Source organism: Triticum urartu, chromosome 3 (genome assembly GCF_003073215.2).
Source record: "Triticum urartu cultivar G1812 chromosome 3, Tu2.1, whole genome shotgun sequence".
NCBI classification, from domain to species: Eukaryota; Viridiplantae; Streptophyta; class Magnoliopsida; order Poales; family Poaceae; genus Triticum; species Triticum urartu.
This window is the reverse complement of record NC_053024.1, coordinates 37,100,752-37,122,803: the sequence shown is the minus strand read 5'-3', so window position 1 is coordinate 37,122,803 and position 22,052 is coordinate 37,100,752. Positions and strand designations below refer to the sequence as shown.

Sequence of the window (22,052 nt, the reverse complement as noted above, 5' to 3'; positions counted from 1 at the left end):
CTGCTACATTATCCGTCGGTTAGTTGATGATGATGGATAGATGAGTCCCTATAGTTGTTAGGTTATATAGATGGACAGATGAGTGGATATATGATGGATAGATGATGATGATGATGGATAGATATATAAATAGTTAGATAGATGGATTGTAAGATATAAAAATTTTGTTGATAGGTTAGTTGAGAAAAAAATTGTTGTTGATATATAGATGGATAGATGAGTGGATACTACATCATGATATATAGATGGATAGATGATGAATATGTGACGAATAGATGATGAGTCCCTATAGTTTTTTTGCCTACATGATGCAAAAATAAATGAATGCATGTTTAAATGTTTTAAATATGCTCTATGAGTTGTGATGTTCTAATTTTTTGTCGCGATGGAATTTGCAGGCTTTGTGGTGTTGCATTTCATTAAAGTGACCGTCGTCCGACGCGTTTCCCTGAGCATCCCTCTGTTGTTCGACTCCTCCTACAGCCGAAGGTGAGCTACAAGTCCATCTCCTCCATTTTTTGATGTCACTAGATTTCATTCTCAAGTCAACTGGCGTAAACCTAGGCGTCTCCCGTCCGAAAGGGTTGCATCGATAAATATGCATTCAATTGCATATTTATCACCAGGCTCTTTCGGATTGTCCAGCGTTTTCCAGGACAGCCCGAGGATGTGTAGATTGGGTATGTTCTCCATGTTCTACCCCGTTCCGAGACAGGATTTCGGCGGCGCCTCCCCATTGTTCTCCGGAGCACATTCTCTCGGCTATTTGCCGAGACGTGTATCTGGAGAACAGCGGGAGGTGCTGCCGAAATTTTGTCTCGGAACGGGGTAGAATGGAGAACGTACTCAATCTACACATCCTCGGGTGGGATTAGGACCCATCTTTACCTATTAGAGATGTAGGTGGATTAAACGCGGTAGAAACTGAAAATTTGATGCCATTAATTTAAGTGAATCCTTAATTATGTTGTGTGGGTTGCAAAAAAGCAGAGGATGGCAGATAATCAGTGGATGTACAGTGGTTTTATCCGTCGGAATCGAGTAACATCAGAGTGGATCGGACAACGAAGATGATATGATTGATAGTGATGATGAGACGGACCGAGAAAGAGGTTACAACAGTGATGATTCATATGGGTTCTAGCAGATGTACGTTTCAAGTATTTTTTTCTATAGTTTAGGAATATGCCTTTTTATGCATTTTTATTAATGTGTTTATTATCATGCCTTTTCCTTCATTTCATTAATTTACTAATTGCTTTTTCTCTTTTCAATGCAGGTTCGTGGAACATGGGCAAGGGGAAGGCCGACGGCGTGGGTTTCCTACGCAAGGTCGTCGGCCTGCCTAGTCGGAGTGGTCGAGCACGTAATCCTCCCCCTCGGCTACTTGACGATGACTCCTCACAGGGAGGTCGAGGGAGAGGTGCCCCTAGAGGAGGAGGGGGCGGGGGGAGAGCCTCTAGAGGACGAGGTGCTGGGGGGAGAGCCACTACAGGGGGTCGCGGCCAGAAAGAGCGCACCCTCACCGACTTAGGGGTGTTGTCTTCGAGGCCCTCCTCTAGTGAGGTACCCTCCTCTAGTGAGCAGGCGGGAGGAGGAGGAGGAGGAGGGGAGGAGGCAGGCGAGGAGGAGGAGGAGGAGGAGGGGGGAGGAGGTTGGGGGGGGGGAGGCAGGCGAGGAGGAGGGTGGTGGCGGGGATGATGGTGGTGACGGGAAGGGGTTGACAAGGGGTGGCTGCGTGGCAACGCAAAGCTACCAAAGCAGGTTCCTGCTACTGAGGAGCAGAAGTGGCTCATTGAGCCCACGGGAAAAGAGTAAGTGGTTCATTATTTTGCTTGTCACATGCTTATTCCGGTTGTTATTTATTTTTTGTCACATGCTAATAGTTCATTCTTTTGCAGCAACTGGATATATTCTAAAGGGGTCCGTATTCCCAACGGCCTCATCACCGTCTTGCTGAAGTTATATTGGCCGGGGTTGTACTGTCCTGATCCAGTCAGGCAGCCGGACCGTCGGGTTTTGGCCACGAGCTGGGACCACTGGGAAGCGGCCCGCCACGCGGACCATGAGACCCATGCCAAGGCCGTGATCACTACTTTCTGGGTGAGTTCTCTTCAGAAGCACAAGTCCATTCTAGTTTCATGAATGATTTAACTCATGGCTTCTTCCATTCTTGTTTCATGCATGATTGTAGAAATTCTATCGAGTTCTTCCGGAGCACAGGGCTAGAGCGGACCAGATCGTGCTGCGCCAATGCAAGAAGAAGGCCCGCCAGATGCAGTACGAGGTGCGCTATGTGGCCATCTCCACATACTACCACGACTATCTTGGTGTGAAGATGACCAAGGAAGAAGCGCGGAGGATGGGCATTACCTTGGAGAGGCCCGAGTTCTTGGCGGTAAGTATAAAAGATTTTTCATTATGCTTTCATTACCTTGTGGTACATTATGCTTTATGCTTTATGCTTCCATAACACCAATTTGGACACACCTACATGCCATTATGCTTTTATTATGTAGGTGTGTCCAAATTGGTGTTATGGAAAAGACGAGTCCTGGGCGGCATTGGTGGATCTTTGGTGTGATGAGGCTGGAGCCTGGGCGGCTATGAGAACCCAAAATAAGGCTAACCGAGGGACGGAGGGAGTACATGCTCAGGGAAACCGAAACCACTATCTCCACAAGGCAGTTAATGTATGACTAACCCCATTAAACATTCTTCTTCTTCTATTTACCATCACTTTCTTATGTATGACTAACCTCTGTTTGGTGGTGCAGGAGGAGAAACTGAAGCGGCCGCTCTCACACATGCAGGCGTGGGAGATCGCCCATACGCGGAAGGACCCCAAGCCTGGCGAGCCCAAGTACTACGGCAAGAAGACCGCAGGGAGGAAGAAGGCCTACTCCGAAGCGTATCTGGAGTTACATCCTGACACACCTGACCCCATTGCGGCGCCTCTGGACGACATGGCGGTGGTGAGGATGGGGCCCAAGGAGCACGGTCGGGATGCGGTTCTCGATGCTGTGATCACTCCTAGTATCTCCTACACACAGCTTCGTCGGATCGACCCGAGCCTGAGCCAGCGCACGAGCCAGCCAGTGACTAGTACACAGTCCCTCTTTCAGGAGCAACAATCTGTAAGTATTTTCCCTCTTATCTTCATTTCTCACTTCATTTTCCGCATTTAGTAGTTTTATGAGTTCCATCATGTCATACCGTAGGCCTACATGGAGTACACACGCCAGGAGACCATGGCGTGGCATCAGAGGCTTTATGAACACCAAGTGCAGAGGGATAGCCAGATGCAGCAGGCTTTTCAGGATATGGCGGCCGGCAGGTGTCCTCAGTTCCCTACAGCACAATGCCCTCCAGCACAACCAGTGCTGATGAGCTTTGAGGAGTTTGTGGCACAGAACGCTGGCCCCTCGCCGGTTAGTTCATCCCCAATCTATTCACCCAAAGCATGTCATGCCTTTCAACACAGTCATAGATCCCGTGCATATGTCTTTTCAACATGCAGGGAACAGGTGGATCTACCGTTGGCGGTGGTCTTCGCAGCACTCCGGAGACACGGAGCCCGACCACTCCGATCCACGGAGGCGGAGGCGGTAGCGCTGCCGCTAGCACTGATGACCTGGACTTTGGCCGTCTTGGCGGTGACGACCTCCGCGGTGCTCGATGATGCTTGAGATGTGATGGTGATGCTTGAGATGACTTGTGTGTGCTGATGATCATTTAGCTGACTTGTGTGATGATGCTTATGCTTACATTCGTTGATATGCTTATGCTTGTGTGATGATGATCTATTGTTGTCATGATGCTTATGCTTACGTTCGTTGATATGTGCTGCTGATATGTGCTGTTATATATGTGATGTTATCTGAATTGAACTGATTTGAAAACAAACAGAAAAAAGAAAAAAAAAGCAAATGGGAGCTCACGCTGGCCCTATGCCGACGGCCTAGCCGTCGGCATAGTTTGAAATTAAGCCGACGGCCTGGCCGTCGGCATAGGTGCCCACGTGTCAGCAACTGGGATCTCTGTTTGAAGGACTATGCCGACGGCCTGGCCGTCGGCACAGCCCTGGCCCACGAGCAGCGGCCGGTCGGCACGTGGCACATCTATGCCGACGGTATAGCCGTCGGCACAGTTTTGGACTAAGCCGACGGCCAGGCCGTCGGCATAGGGGTGCCACGTGGAGACAAGTCGTTGGGCAGACTTGACGGCGGCCGCCGTTAGGCGATAACGTTGCCGACGGCCTTGGCCGTCGGCATAGATGTACGGACACCGTCGGGATAGGTCTTATGCCGACGGCCTTTCTGGCTACGCCGACGGCCCTATGCCGACGGGGGCCGTCGGCATAGGCCTGTCCCGACGGCCATTCAGGGCTGTGCCGACGGCCCTGGCCGTCGGCATAGGGTGCGATTCCGGTAGTGATACTTAGTCAACTTATACAGTAGGCGCATCGAATTGGGATGTTCATATGTTTCTAGCAATGTTTTGGCCTTTTGGGTATCTCAGGACCTGAGATGCCAGGTAATAAACTGGCAAGTGAACAGGATGGAACTCTCTGACTGAAAAATAACAGACTGCAGAGCACCTGGTTGCAGGCAATAATGTAAGACACCCTGTGGGCTCTGCTCCTTTTCTGATCTTCTCTCTCCCCTTCCAGCCTTCTTCCTATAAATACAAAGGCACTGCTCACTTTCTTCACTCCGCCACATTGGAAATTGAAATTCTAGTTGCAGAACTACAATGTTGTATGTTCATCTGCTGTTCTTCATGAACTGCAGGCCTACAAAGTGTACTTGGTGGAGGAACATGGATAGGGAGCACCAAAGATGGCAGACTTGCCTTCCTGACCAATGCGCTCGCGCCCTGATGCGATGCCCAGCGCCTGCACTAGGGGAGACCTGCCCTCAGGTTCCTGCAGGTAAATCAAAACTCAAGTTGGTGGTTGTCAATGTAGGAGATATGCACATGATAAGAAAGATATGTTTCATTTCTTGTACAAACGAAGTTGGCGTTTTCTAGTACTATGATATCCTATCAGAATCATTTTCTATGTCCATGTTGAAAGTCGCTATCTGTCTAGTGTTTATTCCATTGTTCTGAGTTCTGATGGTGATTGGTACAGAGATTGCTTACATGAAGACAAAGACATACATTCCCATTTTTAGAAACCAAAACTGTACCTTTTAAAACATTTTTAGTTGCTCCTCTTACATCTGCTAAACTGCCATCGCCCCCTCAAAAACAAAAGCATGCACAGGATTATCCATAGGATGTGTGTTGAATGAAATAGAGAGCATGAGCATGATCCACAGAATCTGTATTGTACAGGGCAACAAGAGCCCACTGGAGGTTGCAACTGAAGTGTAAAAATGAAGCTGGTGAGTAGAATGGATTCAACCTTATACTAGCTGATCTAACTAGGAATGCCATGGTCTACGTGTCAAACCGGCCAAAGGGGCAGCCCTGCAACGATTCAGCTCGTCTCACCAGGACTCCATATGTTGTCCAGTACAAGGCTAGACAGCCCTTGGCAGAAGGTAACAAACTACTCCATGTCCAATGGACACCACCTTACAAATTGATTGAATTCCCAGAGTGCCACGGATATATAAGTGCACATGATGTTGTTATTTGATAAAATACTGGAAGAACATCAGTAGCAAGCTAAAAATGTTGAATGTCCAATGAGGTGTCCTTTGTTGATTTTACTTGTACTGCACTAAGAATCCAAAAGGAGACTTTTGAGCTGGAAAAGATGTGAGAAAGCAACATGAAAGCCATTTCAAGTACTTCCCTAGTTATAGAGGGCAGTGCATTTAACTCAATTATTAATAGCACTGCATGTACAAGCAGCAAGACAGGAGTAGATAGCACATGAACATGATTGCAAGCCACTCTGTCTTAGGGACTATTCAGTATACTATAAGAATCTGCCCAAGGCATGCATTGCAGACAATTTTTCATCATTGCATATATTGCTTGTAGGCAATTCGCCTCGGTAAAAACTTCAGGGAGTTTATAGGAAGCATGGTGATGATGAAGTTGAAGCAACGGATATAGCTGACAGACTAATGACTGACACTACGAGGGCTGATAAAGATAGGCTGCCAAACACCGGTTGTGAGCCCAACTGGGAGCACGGTCTGACCTCCATCTTCATCGAGGTGCAAACTGACAAAGTGAGCATAAAATCTTCGACTTAATTGCAGTTTACAAGTACATTCAGAGTTGAATTATCTGAAAAAATATGCCTACTAACCACCAAAATAACACATAGATGTTCTAGTACAGAACCCTACATTGATACTGCAATGCTATATTTATTTACATTTTTTCACATGTTGCTGTTTTTGCAAAGGGGCTCTATGGGACAAGGAACACAGCAGTTCTTTCAGTGAACTATGATAGAGAAGCTAGCTTATATGAGAAGTACCTCGAGAGTGGTATACGGAAGGACCACATAGTGCATTACCAGATAGAGTAGCCAATGCACACCTAAAGGCGGGAGCCTAAAATAGGAAGAAAGAATGAATAGCTACCATTGTGCATGCTGTTATTTCCACAGTTGCACTTTAAGATCACATAATGATATCTAATGATTTATCAATTCAGAGACAGAGACAATCAAATTGTTGAATATATATATATATATACAGAATAACAATATGATATGATGTGTGTATTTACAGAGTTCATGTTGCCACCTTTGTCTATGGTCATACATGCTTTACTACAGACATTGTACCTTCAGTTCTTCAATACAGTAGATATCGACTCTCATGTTTACTAGATGTGTATACTTACGACCTGAATGTATTCAAGAACTAAACACTGAAACTATGTAAGGAAAAACTCTCTGCCAATATTTGAAGAAAATGTGCCTAATGTACCTCTTTTCTTCAATAGGCTGGAGTGCGGTGGTCATTCAGAGGTTTCTAGTCCTACAGTCCTTGAAAAGGCGCAGAAAAGGCCAGTCCACAGCATACCATAATATGATGTATGCAATCTGCGGTCAGATACAGTTTTATGGATATATGTATGCACCATTTCTAGAAATCTTTCCAAAATGCACAAGACTACCGGCACAGGATTGCAATAAGATGAGAAGTTAAACATCACCAATAGGAGTACAGAGAAATATTTAGCTTGATTGTCGGAATCTCAGCTTGTATACAAGCAGGCTAGAAAGAACGGCGAAACCTAGTACTAGACCCCAATAGTTGAACACTACAGTTTCTCCTGCGTGATCTTGTTCTTCCGTATATGCTTCTTCTCTGCACGGTTTACATCGCTGCTCACGGCACTGCTGGGCTATCCACCTTGTAATAGTTCTTTCATGAACAACCAACCGTTCCAAACAATCTGGGGATCTCAGTTCACAGACATTGCTGGAGATTGTCAGAACCAGCAGCGTCTTGGCCACACTGCCAGAAGCTCGGAGCGCGCACAGTAGATCAGACCACACCTTCAGGCGGCCACACCTACCGCCGAACCCCGATCCTTCCGGAACCACAACCACAGCAAACTCCGAGTGGACGAGCGCGGGGTGATGACGGTAAGCGACGAAATCCGTACCATACTGCAAACCTGACCGCACCACCCAGTTCTTCGACCTGAGATGCGAGTACGCCCTGTACATCTCAGGAAACGACTCTGATGCGGAGCACAAGTGATCCCACAGCTCCCCTTGGCTCATCAGATCCTTGTTCGCCGACTCGACCATGATGCACTCCAAAGCATGGTGAAGGTAGAAGACCTCCTCAGCGCCCAGCTGGAACCACTGTTTCTCGGCCCCGGCATTTTCCAGTGCCCGGCCAAAGGCGGCGCGGTTCAGAAGCGCGGCTTCCTGCGGGTTCACGCCAAGAACCGCATCCCCGCCCCTGCTAGATAAAGTCGCCACGAGCTTTGATCCTTCCAGTGAAGACTGGAGCTTGGCAACAATGCTTGACATGGGTTGGGCTGCTGCCAGAGCTGCGAAATCCTTGCCGTCTTTGCCCTTCTTCCATCTTGGACCAGACATGTCCATCAGCTGAGAACACAGAAAACACAGGTCTTAAGATTTTTAAGAAAAGTACAGGGAAATGTTAATTTGTGCTAGCTATTAATCATAGCACCTGCTCCCTCCCTCCCTCCCTCCCTCGAGACTGCCCTCAATTGTTGCCTCTGAATTCAATCACACTTCAAAAACGAATCCCCAAATCTCTTGCTAGTATAAAATGAGCATGATTCGCCAGCCCCCACAATAACCCGGTAGCATATCACCTGCTGACCGATCCACGCTCATACGGTTACGGCAGCCGAAAGCAAGATCATTTTTACCGCATTTTTACTACGGGTCCGGCTTACATGGCGTGGGGGGGAGGCGGAAGAGCGGGGTGTCGGGGCGAACCTGAGGCGGGGCGGAGAGGAAGCGGCAGCGGAGGCGCGCGAGGGCCAAGATGCTGCAGCCGATGGGCGACGGCCGGAGTACGGGACGGGTCGGCGGCGGCACTCGGGGGATCCAGGCGCCGGCGTTGCTCCCTCCTCTGGGCTTGCGGCGGCGGCAGCCGGCACGGGTAAGCAGGAGGGAGCTCTCAGCGTCTAGTTGCCCTTGTTTCACCCGGAAAAAAAAAAAGCTACCCTTCTTTTTCTTTTTGTGGCAAGTTGCCCTTCTTTCGCACAGATCGACCGAGCGGGCCGGCCCGCTCAAACGACTCCGTCCAGTTAGCCACGCCTGATTTTTTCTTTCCTGTTCAGCTTTCTAACGTTTTTTCACTGGCATCTATGCCTGTGCACGGGTGAAAAAAAAGAGTTCATTTCATGTTTGTAGGACCCCTCTGTTGCAATATCACAAGAGAAATAGCAGTTGATTTACGGTTTGTTATATTCTTTATCTGGCTGTATATACAATATATCATACGAGATGTTGACAAATAGCACTACAATAGTCATTCCGATTAAATAAAGTTGGACTGCATTAGATTCACTAAGTCAAAGAGAATACTGATTCAGAATAATTCAAATATCATTAAAAAATTGCATGAAGCTAATCTTTATGCCCGTGCGTTGCAATGGGGAAAAAGTATATATGTATTCAAATTTAGTGAGGATTATCTGTACAAGGCAAATTCACAATTTTTGTGGACACCCAACGCAACCAGGAAAGGAAGTTTCGTATGAGACGCTTGTGCTAGCTCGGGGCCTCAATCTTCAGAAATTGGTCCTAAAACTAACTTCTCACAAAACTATCAAACCCACCGGCACCGGCCTTTCTCCAATCATCCCATTCGACGAAATTGAGCACCACCAACTCCACCACAGGGTGTTGCTGCCTCACATTTGTGAAGACGCGGGGCATTCCTTTGTTTCCAAAGGTTCCAGGAAATCAAGATAACTAAAGAGCAGCCACCAATCTTCTAGGTTGTCCTCAGAGGAAGGACAAAAAACATTGATATGGAACCCAGAAAGGCATCTATGCCAAGTCTCTCACGACTCCGCATTGCATGGTGATGTGTTCAGTGCTGTCCTCGCCCTGATTGCAAACAAAGCATGGAGACGTTTCATCCTGCAATCCATGGCGAGCTTTCCTGTCAGAAGTTCAAACTCTGAGATGGTGGGCAAGCCAAACAAACATCTTGCATTTTAGGGGGTGCCAGCATCTCCAAACACAATACGCCGCCGAAAACATCGTTGTCCACTGGTAAAGGAGCCAGTACACCGAGCTGGCCAAGTAGCTCCCGTTCGAGGTTCATACATCTCGGTTCACTTTGTGGATAGGATGCCTAAGCGCATTGTAGCACCCTGCGTCCATCAGCAAGACGAGAGGCTCGATGTCCCAGACATGAGACATCTGTTATCCCGCAGACCTTTCTGGCCCGTTCTTGATTCCCTAGCAATCGCCCAACTTTGGCCAGAGAGGAGCAAAGGCCTTCAATCGACCTAATATTTCCAGAACCAAAGGGATGGTCCTGAGCTGGCCAAAAGTTGCATCGCCCTGGAGCAGGTCCTCACGACAGCTCCAAGCGGCCCCGCAGACAAAGGATCATCATCGCCAAACGCGGCTCCAACTGAGCCAACATAAGTAGAGCCGTGGCTAGGCTAGGCACATGGCCCCATCGGTCACGACGCCCCTGGCCTCCGAGCAAGTACTCGTCTCTCCCTCAACACCACCAGCTTCGGCACCCAATCAACTTCACCGTCCTTTACCCACCCTATTATTTCAATCCTACTTTTCTAACAAACATAAGCAAACCTCCAAAGTATTCTAAATCCCTGAACAATTCTATGAAAATCCTTCGAATCAAATAGGCCCTCGAAATTGATAAATGGCAGTTAACATACATATGACAACATGAACAATAGTATCACGATTTTCATTCACCTCACACTTCACCAAATTACAATGTGGGCTGTGCAGTAGATGTCTTAACAAAAGAAGATGAAGCGACTTAAAAATCACTGGAAAGACGCAACTTCATCGTTAAAACGTGCAATGACGTCAGCAATGTTCTCTGTGGATAGGTCTGCCCTGTCTCTTACCCTCAGAGAGACCTGCAACGGTACAGATCATTAAGATAATTCAGCATTTCATATGGAACCATAATCAGTGCGCTAAATCAGTACTACCTCCGTTTCAGTTTACAAGTCCTACACGTATACCTAGGTTGCCAATTTTATCACCTTCATATAAACTATATAACACAAAAATTATATGGTTTGAAAATAGAACATCTGAAGTTTATATTGGTATATTTTTTGTAATATATGACTTGTATTAGGTTGGTCAAATTGACGACCTAGAAGCACGCGTACGCCTTATAAACTGAGAGAGAGGTAGTACGAGGGCAGGCAAAATCAGGCAAGCAGATGAACTACAACAAATGATTGCTGATGTAAACCGTATGGTCAGTTTTAGTCTTGCAACAGTAAAACCACAGTCAAACGTGGCCTGGTACATGATTTACCATTCACAGAATACACATGTGTACTTTAATATATATAAAAAGGGCAGCCCGGTGCATGTAGCTCCCGCTTGCCCAGGGTCCGGGGAAGGGTCCGACCACTTTGCGTCTATAGTACGCAGCCTTTCCCTACATTTCTGTAAGAGGCTGTTTCCAGGACTTGAACCCGTGACCTCATGGTCACAAGGCAGCAGCTCTAATATCTATACCAATATAAAAAGACCCAAATGGGCAGATCCAAACCATCTCAACCGTCAAATCATGTTATCTACCGGTTCAAATCGCTCCAATGTTGAGCACCAAACACGTTTAACGCTCTAATTACCCACTACTGCCATTGGTTATAAACACGTTTTGACTCAACGCTATCCTTTGAAATCTGCCGTGTAATTAATATCCTACCATTCTCCCGAAAAGTAATCGATATCTTACGAAATACCAAAGTGCAACAGATATATCTTACCTAATATAACATGCAACTAATATCCTACCTAATATAAACGTGCATTGCACGTACATTATTACTAGTATAAACAAGCACCGAATGCATTGGTCCATGCACACTGAATGGAATTCCTAAAATTACCAATAACGGCAGCAGGGGAGATTATAGATACAAATTAACCCTTGCTAATACTAGTAATAGATATTCCATGCTATAGTGAGATAGATTCATAAAATAAAATAGCCGATTATATCAGCCTAACCTTTCAAGGTTTCCCAACAAATAAAACAGATATGCTAGGTTTAATCTGCAATGGCCTTTTTTTACGAGGGTGGGAGAAGTCAAACCTTTCCAGACTCTGCCTCTTTTGCGCCGACGACTAGAATATAGTTGAATTGGGCTAACTGAGCCTCCCGCACCTGCAATGATGATTTGAAGGATGCAATTTTTGTGATATTTCAGTTGTGTACTTAATAATAATAATAATAATAACAACAACAACAACAACAAAATTTGATTCGGAGGGAGTAATAATTTTAAAAAGATGCAGAGGTGTTATTTTTGCACATAAATGTGTTCAATATATTCTCAACATCTGTGAATTCATATGTTTCGCTGGGAGTTCTTTTAGAAAATTGTGAGGTACATGTACAACCCACCAATCTTTACTTTACTATATATAATACAGTAGTATTTAAATGGGAGTTGGTGGTAACTTAATATGATTGATAAAGTATACTATTATCCGCAGCAAAGCACAGGTATTTTGCTAGTTGAACTATATTAGATGCGTGATAAAGGAGAAAACAATACAGTACATTCAGTCTAACAATCAAATTAGTGTATACCACAACACTGCAAATAATCCATATTTTCCATTCAGAAAGTTCAGACAAACAAAATAAGCACATACTACAACAGAAGGTAAGAAAGTGCACTAAAAGTCAAGATCTGATTACCTTCTTTTGAATTGTTCTATCAGTCATGTCAATGTCAACATGAAAACCAGCTGCACGTATCTGAGCATGAACCTGAGAATGAGAAGCAAATCGATTAGTCACTTTGTGTCCTATTGTAATGTAAACACGTCCAAATTTACATACATTGTAAAATCACGTTTTCCCGGAGAACATTGACTAGACTTAAAATATTTATGTTATGATTAATATAGTTCCAATACTAGTACATCCAATGTCTTTGGAATATACTAATCGACAATAGAGCCTAATTTAAACAAAGACTACATAAGCTTCTAATAGTATGCTTATGTTTTACATCAATCAAGACATAGATTAACATTAAATTAAACAATAAGAACACAGTAGAGACAATCCAATTGAGTAAAGGCACAGTACAAACAAAGCTCAAATAAATAACTTTTCCAAAGGCCCATAAGAAGCTCACAGCTTTGGATATAATAACCTCCTGTAATGTGCCATGAAAAGTAGTTTTGATTCGGCTTGTATGTGTTAAGCATATAGCTAGTGTTCCTTCTGAGACAGGATCAAACTCAGATTTTGAATATGAGACACTGATATAACCTAGTGAGCTGGGTCTACAACTAAACATTGAATCTCTGTCCAACTGGTAGATTCTTTAGCCTACATTGTAGTGATATCAGAACACTTTTAACCAAATCTAGAATCATGACCTAAAGATAATAAAAAAACTGGAATTTTTAAAAGTTAAGGCTTCAACAGACAACTCAAAAGCTGAGGGAACGAAACAGAGCTTCCGGCCAAAAGCATTATGCACCAACAAGAAGTAACTATGGCAGTTTATCCTCAACATGGACTAATGCATTTTGGACTGTTATAGACAAGCAACACCAACAACTGTATGGGCTTCAAGTCCTATATGCAGCAGCCATGCGGCAAGCCTGGGTAGGTTTGTACATGCATATTAGGAATGGTGTAGGAAAAAGTAGAAAGAGTTTAAGTGTCCATGTTGGATATGAATCGTCCTTAAATTACATAGAATCCAATTAAGGGAGGAAGATAGAGTTGTAACTCGGTCAGGAGTTTTTGTTGTGACCCAACTTATGGATCAAGTTAAGCTGTTGTACATAAAGGACTAGCATGTACTTGTTTTTAGACAACAGGTCAATAAACAAAAGTTCCAATGAACCACAGAGCCTCTCTACCACGCCTGGGGCGAGCCGAGGGGGCGGACAGTAGAGGGCAAGTGCCCTATCGCTGGTCATTATAAACACGAAATGTACCCATTCTGGACTAGGTCTATAACCAACAACAGCAGGTTTTAAGGTGGTCTTCAATGGGGCGGAGTGAAACAACACCACTGGTGATGCACGTCTGCAAGAGTTCCGATAGAAAATTGTCCTAGAACACGTAATGGTAAGCATGCAAAATCACATGGTTCAATTCGTCCATACTGCAGAGAGCCAATAGAGATGAGCATGGCAGACAAGTTTGACAATGAAGGTTGTGTATAGCACACAACACAACATGTACCACTCAAAGTTCATGAACATAGCAACTGAATTCAAAAGTAAAAGAAAAAACTGCCTAACAGATCAGCACAAAGGACCTACAAAGACACCATTAAATTGCTAAGGTCCGCCAAGTGAAAAACAGTCAGGTAGGAGATATCAATTATTAGTCAGCATAGAGAAGAGCTCTGAAGTTAATCGATTCTCAGATACAAGGACAATTTACCTCTTTTGCATATGTTAGTGAATTGGCAGATACACAGCAAACAATGGCTTGTCGGGGGCTTAACCACAACGGCCATTTACCGTTATAGTGCTCCAAAAGAATGGCAAACATCCTTTCAACTGATCCTAGTATTGCCCTGTGTATCATTACAGGCCTCTCAAGCTTGGCTTCGTCCTCTGCAGAATAAGTCAACTTGAAGCGAAGTGGCAGCTGAAAATCGAGCTGCAACACACAACAAGGGTTAAATAGAAGACAATTATATTCTCTATAGTTGATGTCAGCATAACATAAAAGCGAACCTGTAGAGTTGCACACTGAAATTTCCTCTTGAGGGCATCAAACACACCAATATCTATTTTCGGGCCATAGAAAGCACCATCTGCTTCATTTATCTGCACATGGATATCCAAGTAAGAATTGACAGAATCATGGCTTAACAAACAGCCAGGCATGCAAGTTTCTTTCAATGCAACTACAACACTGGTAAATACGCTACTGCTGATACAAACCGGATCAGTCACAAGACAAATTAAAGATAAAATTCAATATTAGCATTCGTAACTTGAGGTTGCAAGAAAATACCCCAGTAAGTGAACCTTTTGTATCCTGCTTATATTTTGCTGTTCTTTCTGTAAATGACCTTGAGTTGTTTTTCACATTCTTTCTACAGGTATCAGATATCACTCTGAAATATAATGCAAAAACAGATATCTGCTATCCACCCTGTTTGGTTCCTGGACAAACTTCCCTGTCTTAGGTTTGTTCTTGGTTTGCACCACAACTGTGGCTTGCCACACTTAATTGTTCACACAGTCCATGTGGCATATAACCTTTTCCAGAATATTGCCCACTTGTGTGGATTTTGTTAGCCACTCCTTGGTGGCAAGTCACACTTTGCCTAAGCTTAGATGCAACTAAGCCATAAATCAAGCATTCCTTGGAAGTACTAGATGCTATAAATGCACATCTAGCAGCAATGGGTGATGGGAAAATTATGGGTAAAACAGCTCTGCAAAGGTACCTTCCATGGCTTCCCAAACTCATTCAATGCTTCTGTCAGTTGTTGCTCTGCTTTGTTCCAGGTCTCAATGTCACCTAAATACTTCTCTGGTCTCTGAAAAAGTAAACATTCATACTATATATTAGATGGAGTATTATGTAGTGCATATGCTAACAGGGAGAGCCCAGAGATAGGTTTATGCAGTTATTTCTATGAGATTTGACAGTATGAAACTTTAGTATTTGGATTAGCAATATGGAAACTGAAACTAAAGTACATATAATTTGTTATATTTAATTATTATAGAATTGTAGAATGTTTATTGAATATGAGTAGCATGCATGGTCCTTGTTAAGGTGGGTCATTTTAATGCATGGTGACACAGTGAGTTGGCATAGTTGCATGTCGAAAGAAATAAAGTTAGTGGGGCATGCATGGTGACATGGTGAGTTGGCATAGTTGCATGTTAAGAGAATTGAGTTAGTGGGGATCAACTACTTATGAACTAAAACAGCGTCAGTCATTTCCAAAGGGAGGGAGTAGGATACGCTAGTGGAACAAGATGAATAGTTGGGAGTAGCCATTTTGCTCTCTATCAACTTTAACAATATTCACATGTTCATATGTATTCTTCAACATGCTGAGAATTGATTACATATTACTGCACACACCAAAGATAGGAAAATGTGCACAGTCCCAGAGAGAAAGGATGACATGGCATCAACTGACTATAGTGTTAGAAGCCTAGAATGCCAAAAGAGAGATCGATAGGCATTTCATTAACCAGGCCAGCGGTTCATCAACTTATAACTGACCCACAAATATATTCCACAAACATAATAACAGGAGAAATGTGACTATGAATACCGTGATGCATCATTACTAAGATTTTCAGTACGTTCATAAGGGAAAATATTAAAATAATGATAAAGTGCCATATTAATACTGTCAATATATATGCATGATGTTATGATTCAACTTCATCGTGGTTACCAAATATGTGCTAAAGAGAAGGAAGCAATCAAACAAGGATGTCTACTAAAATGTACTCCCTCCGTCCCAAAATAAGTGACGTGCTTTTAGTTCAATTTGAATTAAAACCGCATCACTTATTTTGGGACGGAGGGAGTATTTTATAATTTTAGTTCATTCAGTACAGTAAAGTTGCAACCTTTCAGCATCACCATTTCATGAGAATTGTCAATTATGTATTAGAAGTTGCTGCAGATGTTATCAGTACATAAAAGGATGAGATTACAATTACCGTTGATAACTCCAGCTCGTATTCAAACCCAAATATTTTATAAACATAATCAATGAACTCCAAGCAAGACCGAACTTCATCCTTGATCTGCACCAACGAAATAACTTAAATAGGTGTGCAATAACACAAACTCATAAACCAGCTCAAGTGCTAAACTAATCCAAACTACAATAAAACTACTTTCTGTGGGATGTGAAAATATTGAAACCTGCTGGAAATATCACACAGCATGAATTTGTGTAAAAAAATCTCAAATTCGCAGGAGAGATGCTTATCATCATTGTATTAAGAAGAAAAAGAAGGGGTAAGAACCCTTACAACACACACACACACACACACACAGAGGCTGAATTTGTGTAATCATGCAGCAAAAATGTTTACAATGAAGCATAATATAATTCCAGTAGCATCAAAAAGGGATAATCTATGTATCACAAACTTACTTGGCTCTCCGTGCAAAAAATATGGGCATCGTCCTGAAAGGAACATAAAACAAAACGATGATCTAAGTATGGAGCTAATCAGAAATAGTAACTTTTTTTATCTTGGAAACTAAAGACTCATGGAATCACATTAGACTTTACCTGTTGGAATCTTCTGACACGTGTCAAACCTGTAAGTGCACCACTAAGTTCATTTCTGTGCAGAACTCCAAAATCAGCCATGCGGAGAGGCAACTCTGCAGCATTTCATTAAACAAATTTGCTAGAATTAGCGCAACTGATCAAATCCACCTTACAGCAGCAGACAGAATTCCCACTAAGTGTATTAGAGAAGCCCAATTAATTCCCTCTTAACACTTCAAATTGTGAATGCGGAGGTTTGCTTGATTTGGGTACTTGACATTTATTGGACATTGGACGCAAAACTAATCAATCTTTGTAATCTTGGGCCCAGATTCTTCTACCCAAATAAGGCTTAGATGCACACCTAAAATTCTGGATTGTTGCGCACTGTGTCAATACGATGCCCGCCTAACTCTATCAGTTCAAACTTTTGGGTGAACTGGTTGGTGCATGCAACTCAATATGGTATCAGAGCCAAGAGACCTTGAATTCAAGGCCCGGCCAACAAAGTTTTCTCAAAATTCTTGTAACCTACATCGATCCCTCATCTCATGCCTACAACAGCATATTATGCAGGGAAAAATCCAGCATTTTTTTTACAAATATTTGTTTGGATTGGTTGCGTAGCCATGCCAATGCCTCTTTGCCAACTCTAGTTTTTTTTTTGCTAACACTGGCCAACTCATGGGCAACCAAAACCTTGGCCAAATACCAATATTTTGTACGGCAAGCTTGTCAAACTGAACATACCCATAGTGCCAACTTTTCTCAATCAATTTGAGGTTTTGGGTGAATTAGTTGCTGCAGGCAATTGAATATCATGAGATTTCGCATTAAAGAACAGTTCACCAAAATGACAATGAGATAAAGCACTGACTGCTAGATAATAAGTGCGCAACTCACAGTACCAATAAAATAGATAATCTTACAGGTACAATATTTCAGAAAGGAACAACCTTTATGACCACCACCATTGCAATTTTGCAAGGTACTGAAACTAAGAAACCAGTACTAGTCACTATACAGGTTGCGCCACCTTGAAGCAGCTCAGTGTGTAATCATTGCACTCGGCCTAGCACGCGCTTTTTCTAATAACCAGTGAGGGTACCTAGTATGTATGGCCTACTAGACCTAGTTTTAATACCTTGCATTTTTATCTTTAACCATGCAGGATAACTGCATTTTTAACTTGACCAAGATATCATTAAGGAATCTAAACAGAAAGAGAGGATTTACCTCTATACGATCGAACCTCGTGTCCAAACATTAGGCAATGGCCAGGACAATTCATTGGCTTAAGGCCAAATTCTTGTTTCTCGATCTGCACAAGAAAAAACAAGCACCCATAAAGGTCAGACAACGACACCCATATAATCTAGATCATCACGCTTATGATTTTCCTTTAGTATCTGCAAATGTGCTTACCTCAAAAACAAACATGTTGTCCTTGTAGTTTGCAGCATGTCCAGAGGTTTCCCAAAGTTGCATGTTGTAAATATTTGGACTCAGAACCTAAATAAACACACATAAGGAATAGAAAAACAAAAGGCATAGTAAAACTATCGATGATCTAGGATAATTACTACCCCCTCCGTCCCAAAATATAAGAGCGTTTTTGTCAAAAAGGCTCTTATAATTTGGGACGGAGGGAGTACGAATTAAAACCAACCTCTTGGTAGCCTCTCTCTCTATACTCCTTGCGCAAAAAATCCATCAATTTGTTATATATTATAGCGCCATTTGGAAGGAAGAAGCAGCTACCTGGGCTGCATAGTTGCAAAGTTTTGTCAAAGAGCTATCTAACAGCAAGCCGGTGAGTAAAGATCTAGAAAATAAAGATATGAAAAGGAACAAGATCAGATAGGAAAAATGTGTAGGTACCTAAGTGGATGGAAAAAGAAGAGTTTCTGGGACTGCCCCAATAACCTATGATCGCGTTTCTTAGCTTCCTCTATCATATGTTGATATTCCTGCAGATTATAAAAGCAAAACTTGTATGAAAAACAGAATAGGTTGTTTATGATTTGAAAATCAAAAGAATTAGAAGTATGACTAAAATTAAAATTCAGGACTGCAACCTTCATTATCTAACCAGTTTTTTTCTACAACACACAAGCGAGCTACTGATCATCTCATTAAGATGAAAGAAAAGTACAGAGAGGGGGGCAAAACACCCACACCTCCAACAGACACCAAACACACACGCCACACTCACACACTCTGAACAAACTAGCTAAGGATCACCACACATAGAGATGCAGACGACTGGCTCGCCCAGGGGAAGGACTAAGTGTTTGACAGCGGACCATGGCCGCAGGCCAGGCAGAGGTATGCAGAGCTAGGGTTTGAGAGAAGGAAGATTTGGGAATGTGAATTTGTTGTCAGCAGCTGGGCTAATAAAGGGTGGTAATGAGAGCAGCCAGTGCGCCGAGGAGGGTGGCACTGGGCATTCATGGCAGGATACTTTTTTTTTCCTTCTCCACACGAGGCCCATCTGTTAGTGACTCAGCACAGAGGGGCAAAACAGTCCTAAACACAGCGCAGTCACGGTCAAACGCCTCTGACTAGACGGAAACCGCACGGAAGGGTATTTCTGTAACAGCACCAAAACTGTGCACACTCGAAAACTAAGGGTAACACCATCGACAGGGAACCAATTAAGAGCAAGAGTGTAAAAACCCCTTTTATTAATACAAGAAACTTGTTTGAAGTAACCAATAAAAAGGCATATGCCTTCACAGGGATATAGGAAAGTTGTGCACAGCTGATGTAGCAGTGTTGTGCAAATCAAGCCACCGCAATGCATGTTAAAAGGGAAGAAAGATGCTAACTAAAAACTAAACGAACATATTCTGTGAAAATTGCATGACATATCCTTGTGCGTACACAATTTCCCAGTTTCCAAATCATCAAAGATACTAAAATTACCTTGAGACGTTTAGAATCAGGGAAAGAGATTCCATATACTCTCTGCAGGCTTTCACGGTCTGCTTTTCCTCTCCAGTATGATGCTGAAGCCTATATTCACACATCAAACTTAAGTATCTAATATCATCAAGAGAACTTGGGAGTTCAATGGATAACCAAAGAAGAAAAATACCTTGAGGCAAGCGAAAGCTTTAACAAAGGAAGTATTTGGGATGTGCGGGCCACGGCAAAGGTCGACCAAAGGACCACATCTGTATACTGTAATGGTCTTGTCCTCGGGCAATTCGTTAATTATTTCAACCTGAACGTATGGTTAAACATATTCAAGAAAACGAACATGACATCTCGAGGTGACATAGGAAGCCCTTTGATATTTAGATATAAAAGATCGAAGGAAGGGAGATATGTATGATGAAGGTTGCCTTAAATTCATTTTCCGCAAAAACTTCAAGAGCTTCTGCTCTGGAGACTTCAATGCGTTCAAATGGTTGCTTCTCCTGCATCAAGTTGAGTTGGAAAGCGCTTGTTAAAGAAGGAGTTTAGTTATGTCACAGAGATAAGACACTAGTTTGAAAAAGGTACATTGTTCGGCAGTGGGCACAAATTAAGGGTAGGCAAAAACTTGAGTAAAAAAGAATTAAGTAAAATATGATAGCATACCGCAACAGCCTTTTTAGCTTGCTTGTCAATGAGACCAAAGTGTGTATCATTCAGTGTCAAGTCCTTGTAGTGGGCGTCGTAGTAAAAACCCTTAACAGGCAAAGTGTCAAGTCATTAGAACACTGAAAAAATAGGACTAGCGTATTCTCATGCCCCAACCCCAAAACTTGAGTGATCCCATACCTCTCCTCTTGTAGTACAAGGTCCAATGCACAACTTGCAGCCATACACCCTCTCGATAGACTGCAAACAAACATCCTCTTCGATTAGAAAAAAGATGAATTGAGAATGAATTATAACAGAGACCTGAGAAAGAAAAATAGAAGGCTATGCAGCTACCACACAATTTGGCCGCGAAGGAAAATCACGCTCAGAGATAGATATCCAGGACGGTCTGACTCACCTCTCCAAGAATATGAGCACTCGAGTGCCAGAACGTGTCACGCCCTTCGTTGCTGTCGAACTTGAACAGCTTCAAGTCACAGTCGCCTTCCAATGGCCTCGTCATGTCCCAGAGCACACCATTCACCTGCGCTATCAGGCAGCTAGCGGCCAGCCCAGTTGATATCCCCGAGGCGATATCCATCGGGGTCGATATCCACTTCTTGCCTTCCTTTATCGCACCATCAGGCAAAGTTACTCTGCATGGTATTGCAAGCAGGAACCAACATTATTATTATGCAAGCGAAACAGGTAACAATTTACATGGTCCAAAGCAGGACCATGGCGTGTGCACTTGAGTTCAGAACTCCCAACAAAGGTATGCTAGCTGCGGGAAAAGTAAACTACTGCTTGTGAAGACGATCTGGAATCTGTAGCAGAGAACGCATGCGCCTAATAACAAATCGAATTCTGCCATCATGCGGCTACACGATTAGTTTCCGGCTCAACCACTCCCTATTGAACATATGCGCTAATTATACATATACAAATAAAAAACGAGGCCATGTTTTTATAGAAGGAAGAAACACGCGGCGGGGGAGCGGAGACTCGAGCCCGGGTCCTCGGCTCCCCGCTAGTCGCATGTGTGCAGGAAAGGAAACAAACACGCGAGCAGATGGCGGGAAGGGATGCAAACCTGATGGGGTCGCCGCCGATGTTGAGGCGCTCGAGGGCCTGCCGGGCCTGGATCTCCTCGAAGATGCGGATCCGCTTCTGCGTCACCGCCTCCAGGTAGGCGGCGTCCGGCGCGACGGCCGGGTCGCCCATCGGCTCGGCGGAGAGGTGGAGGAGGAGGCGGGGCGGGAGCCGGGGCTGGCGCTGCCGGAGGAGGGAGAGGCCTCGTCGGAGGCAGATAAGCATATAGTGGCGGCGGCTGGAAGGAAGGGTTTGTTTAAGCCCCGGGGTTTTTTGACCTCTTGCGATGTAGGGTTTGGCGACGCCAAGTCATCGGGAGATGCCGGCCAGCGAGCTCCTCCTCCTCCCCGAAGCGCTAGGCGGGCTGGCCCATTTCGGAGGAGGCGAGCTAGGCAGTGCTAACGGGCCGGGTTCATGCATATATCCATATGTTTTGTTCAATTTATAGTTTTTTTTTCTTTTTGAACTTTAGCAACCTTTGT

At 43.8% G+C, this 22,052-nt stretch overlaps 3 protein-coding genes, 1 long non-coding RNA gene and 1 pseudogene across 4 annotated transcripts; 3 read left to right on the top strand and 2 right to left on the bottom strand.

Annotated features, from left to right (window-relative positions):
• The first annotated feature begins 1,725 nt into the window (after positions 1-1,725).
• LOC125547824 lies at positions 1,726-2,236 on the top strand. Its single transcript, XR_007300793.1, has 3 exons — positions 1,726-1,814; positions 1,902-2,103; positions 2,195-2,236. It is a non-coding gene; the product is annotated as an uncharacterized LOC125547824 (long non-coding RNA).
• A 544-nt stretch (positions 2,237-2,780) lies between these two features.
• LOC125547823 lies at positions 2,781-3,867 on the top strand. The gene is made up of 3 exons (XM_048711586.1): positions 2,781-3,137; positions 3,222-3,431; positions 3,521-3,867. Exons 1-3 carry the CDS (start codon positions 2,808-2,810, stop codon positions 3,680-3,682), a joined length of 702 nt encoding a protein of 233 aa, XP_048567543.1. The 5' UTR covers positions 2,781-2,807; the 3' UTR covers positions 3,683-3,867.
• Positions 3,868-4,276: 409 nt separating this feature from the next.
• LOC125546576 lies at positions 4,277-6,499 on the top strand (annotated as a pseudogene).
• A 603-nt stretch (positions 6,500-7,102) lies between these two features.
• Positions 7,103-8,608, bottom strand: LOC125542602 (probable tRNA-splicing endonuclease subunit Sen2). The gene is made up of 2 exons (XM_048705689.1): positions 8,405-8,608; positions 7,103-8,044 (listed from the first exon to the last, which is right to left on the bottom strand). The coding sequence occupies exon 2, from the start codon at positions 8,039-8,041 to the stop codon at positions 7,157-7,159; it is 885 nt and encodes a 294-aa protein (XP_048561646.1). The 5' UTR covers positions 8,042-8,044; positions 8,405-8,608; the 3' UTR covers positions 7,103-7,156.
• Positions 8,609-10,346: 1,738 nt separating this feature from the next.
• Positions 10,347-21,864, bottom strand: LOC125542601 (threonine--tRNA ligase, mitochondrial 1). The gene is made up of 20 exons (XM_048705688.1): positions 21,572-21,864; positions 20,897-21,134; positions 20,677-20,736; positions 20,494-20,583; positions 20,256-20,330; positions 20,006-20,134; positions 19,834-19,923; positions 18,787-18,875; positions 18,575-18,671; positions 18,331-18,417; positions 18,142-18,226; positions 16,924-17,018; positions 16,783-16,815; positions 16,340-16,426; positions 15,097-15,189; positions 14,375-14,467; positions 14,076-14,297; positions 12,360-12,431; positions 11,748-11,819; positions 10,347-10,545 (listed from the first exon to the last, which is right to left on the bottom strand). The coding sequence occupies exons 1-20, from the start codon at positions 21,793-21,795 to the stop codon at positions 10,450-10,452; spliced, it is 2,127 nt and encodes a 708-aa protein (XP_048561645.1). The 5' UTR covers positions 21,796-21,864; the 3' UTR covers positions 10,347-10,449.
• Between the last annotated feature and the right edge of the window lie 188 nt (positions 21,865-22,052).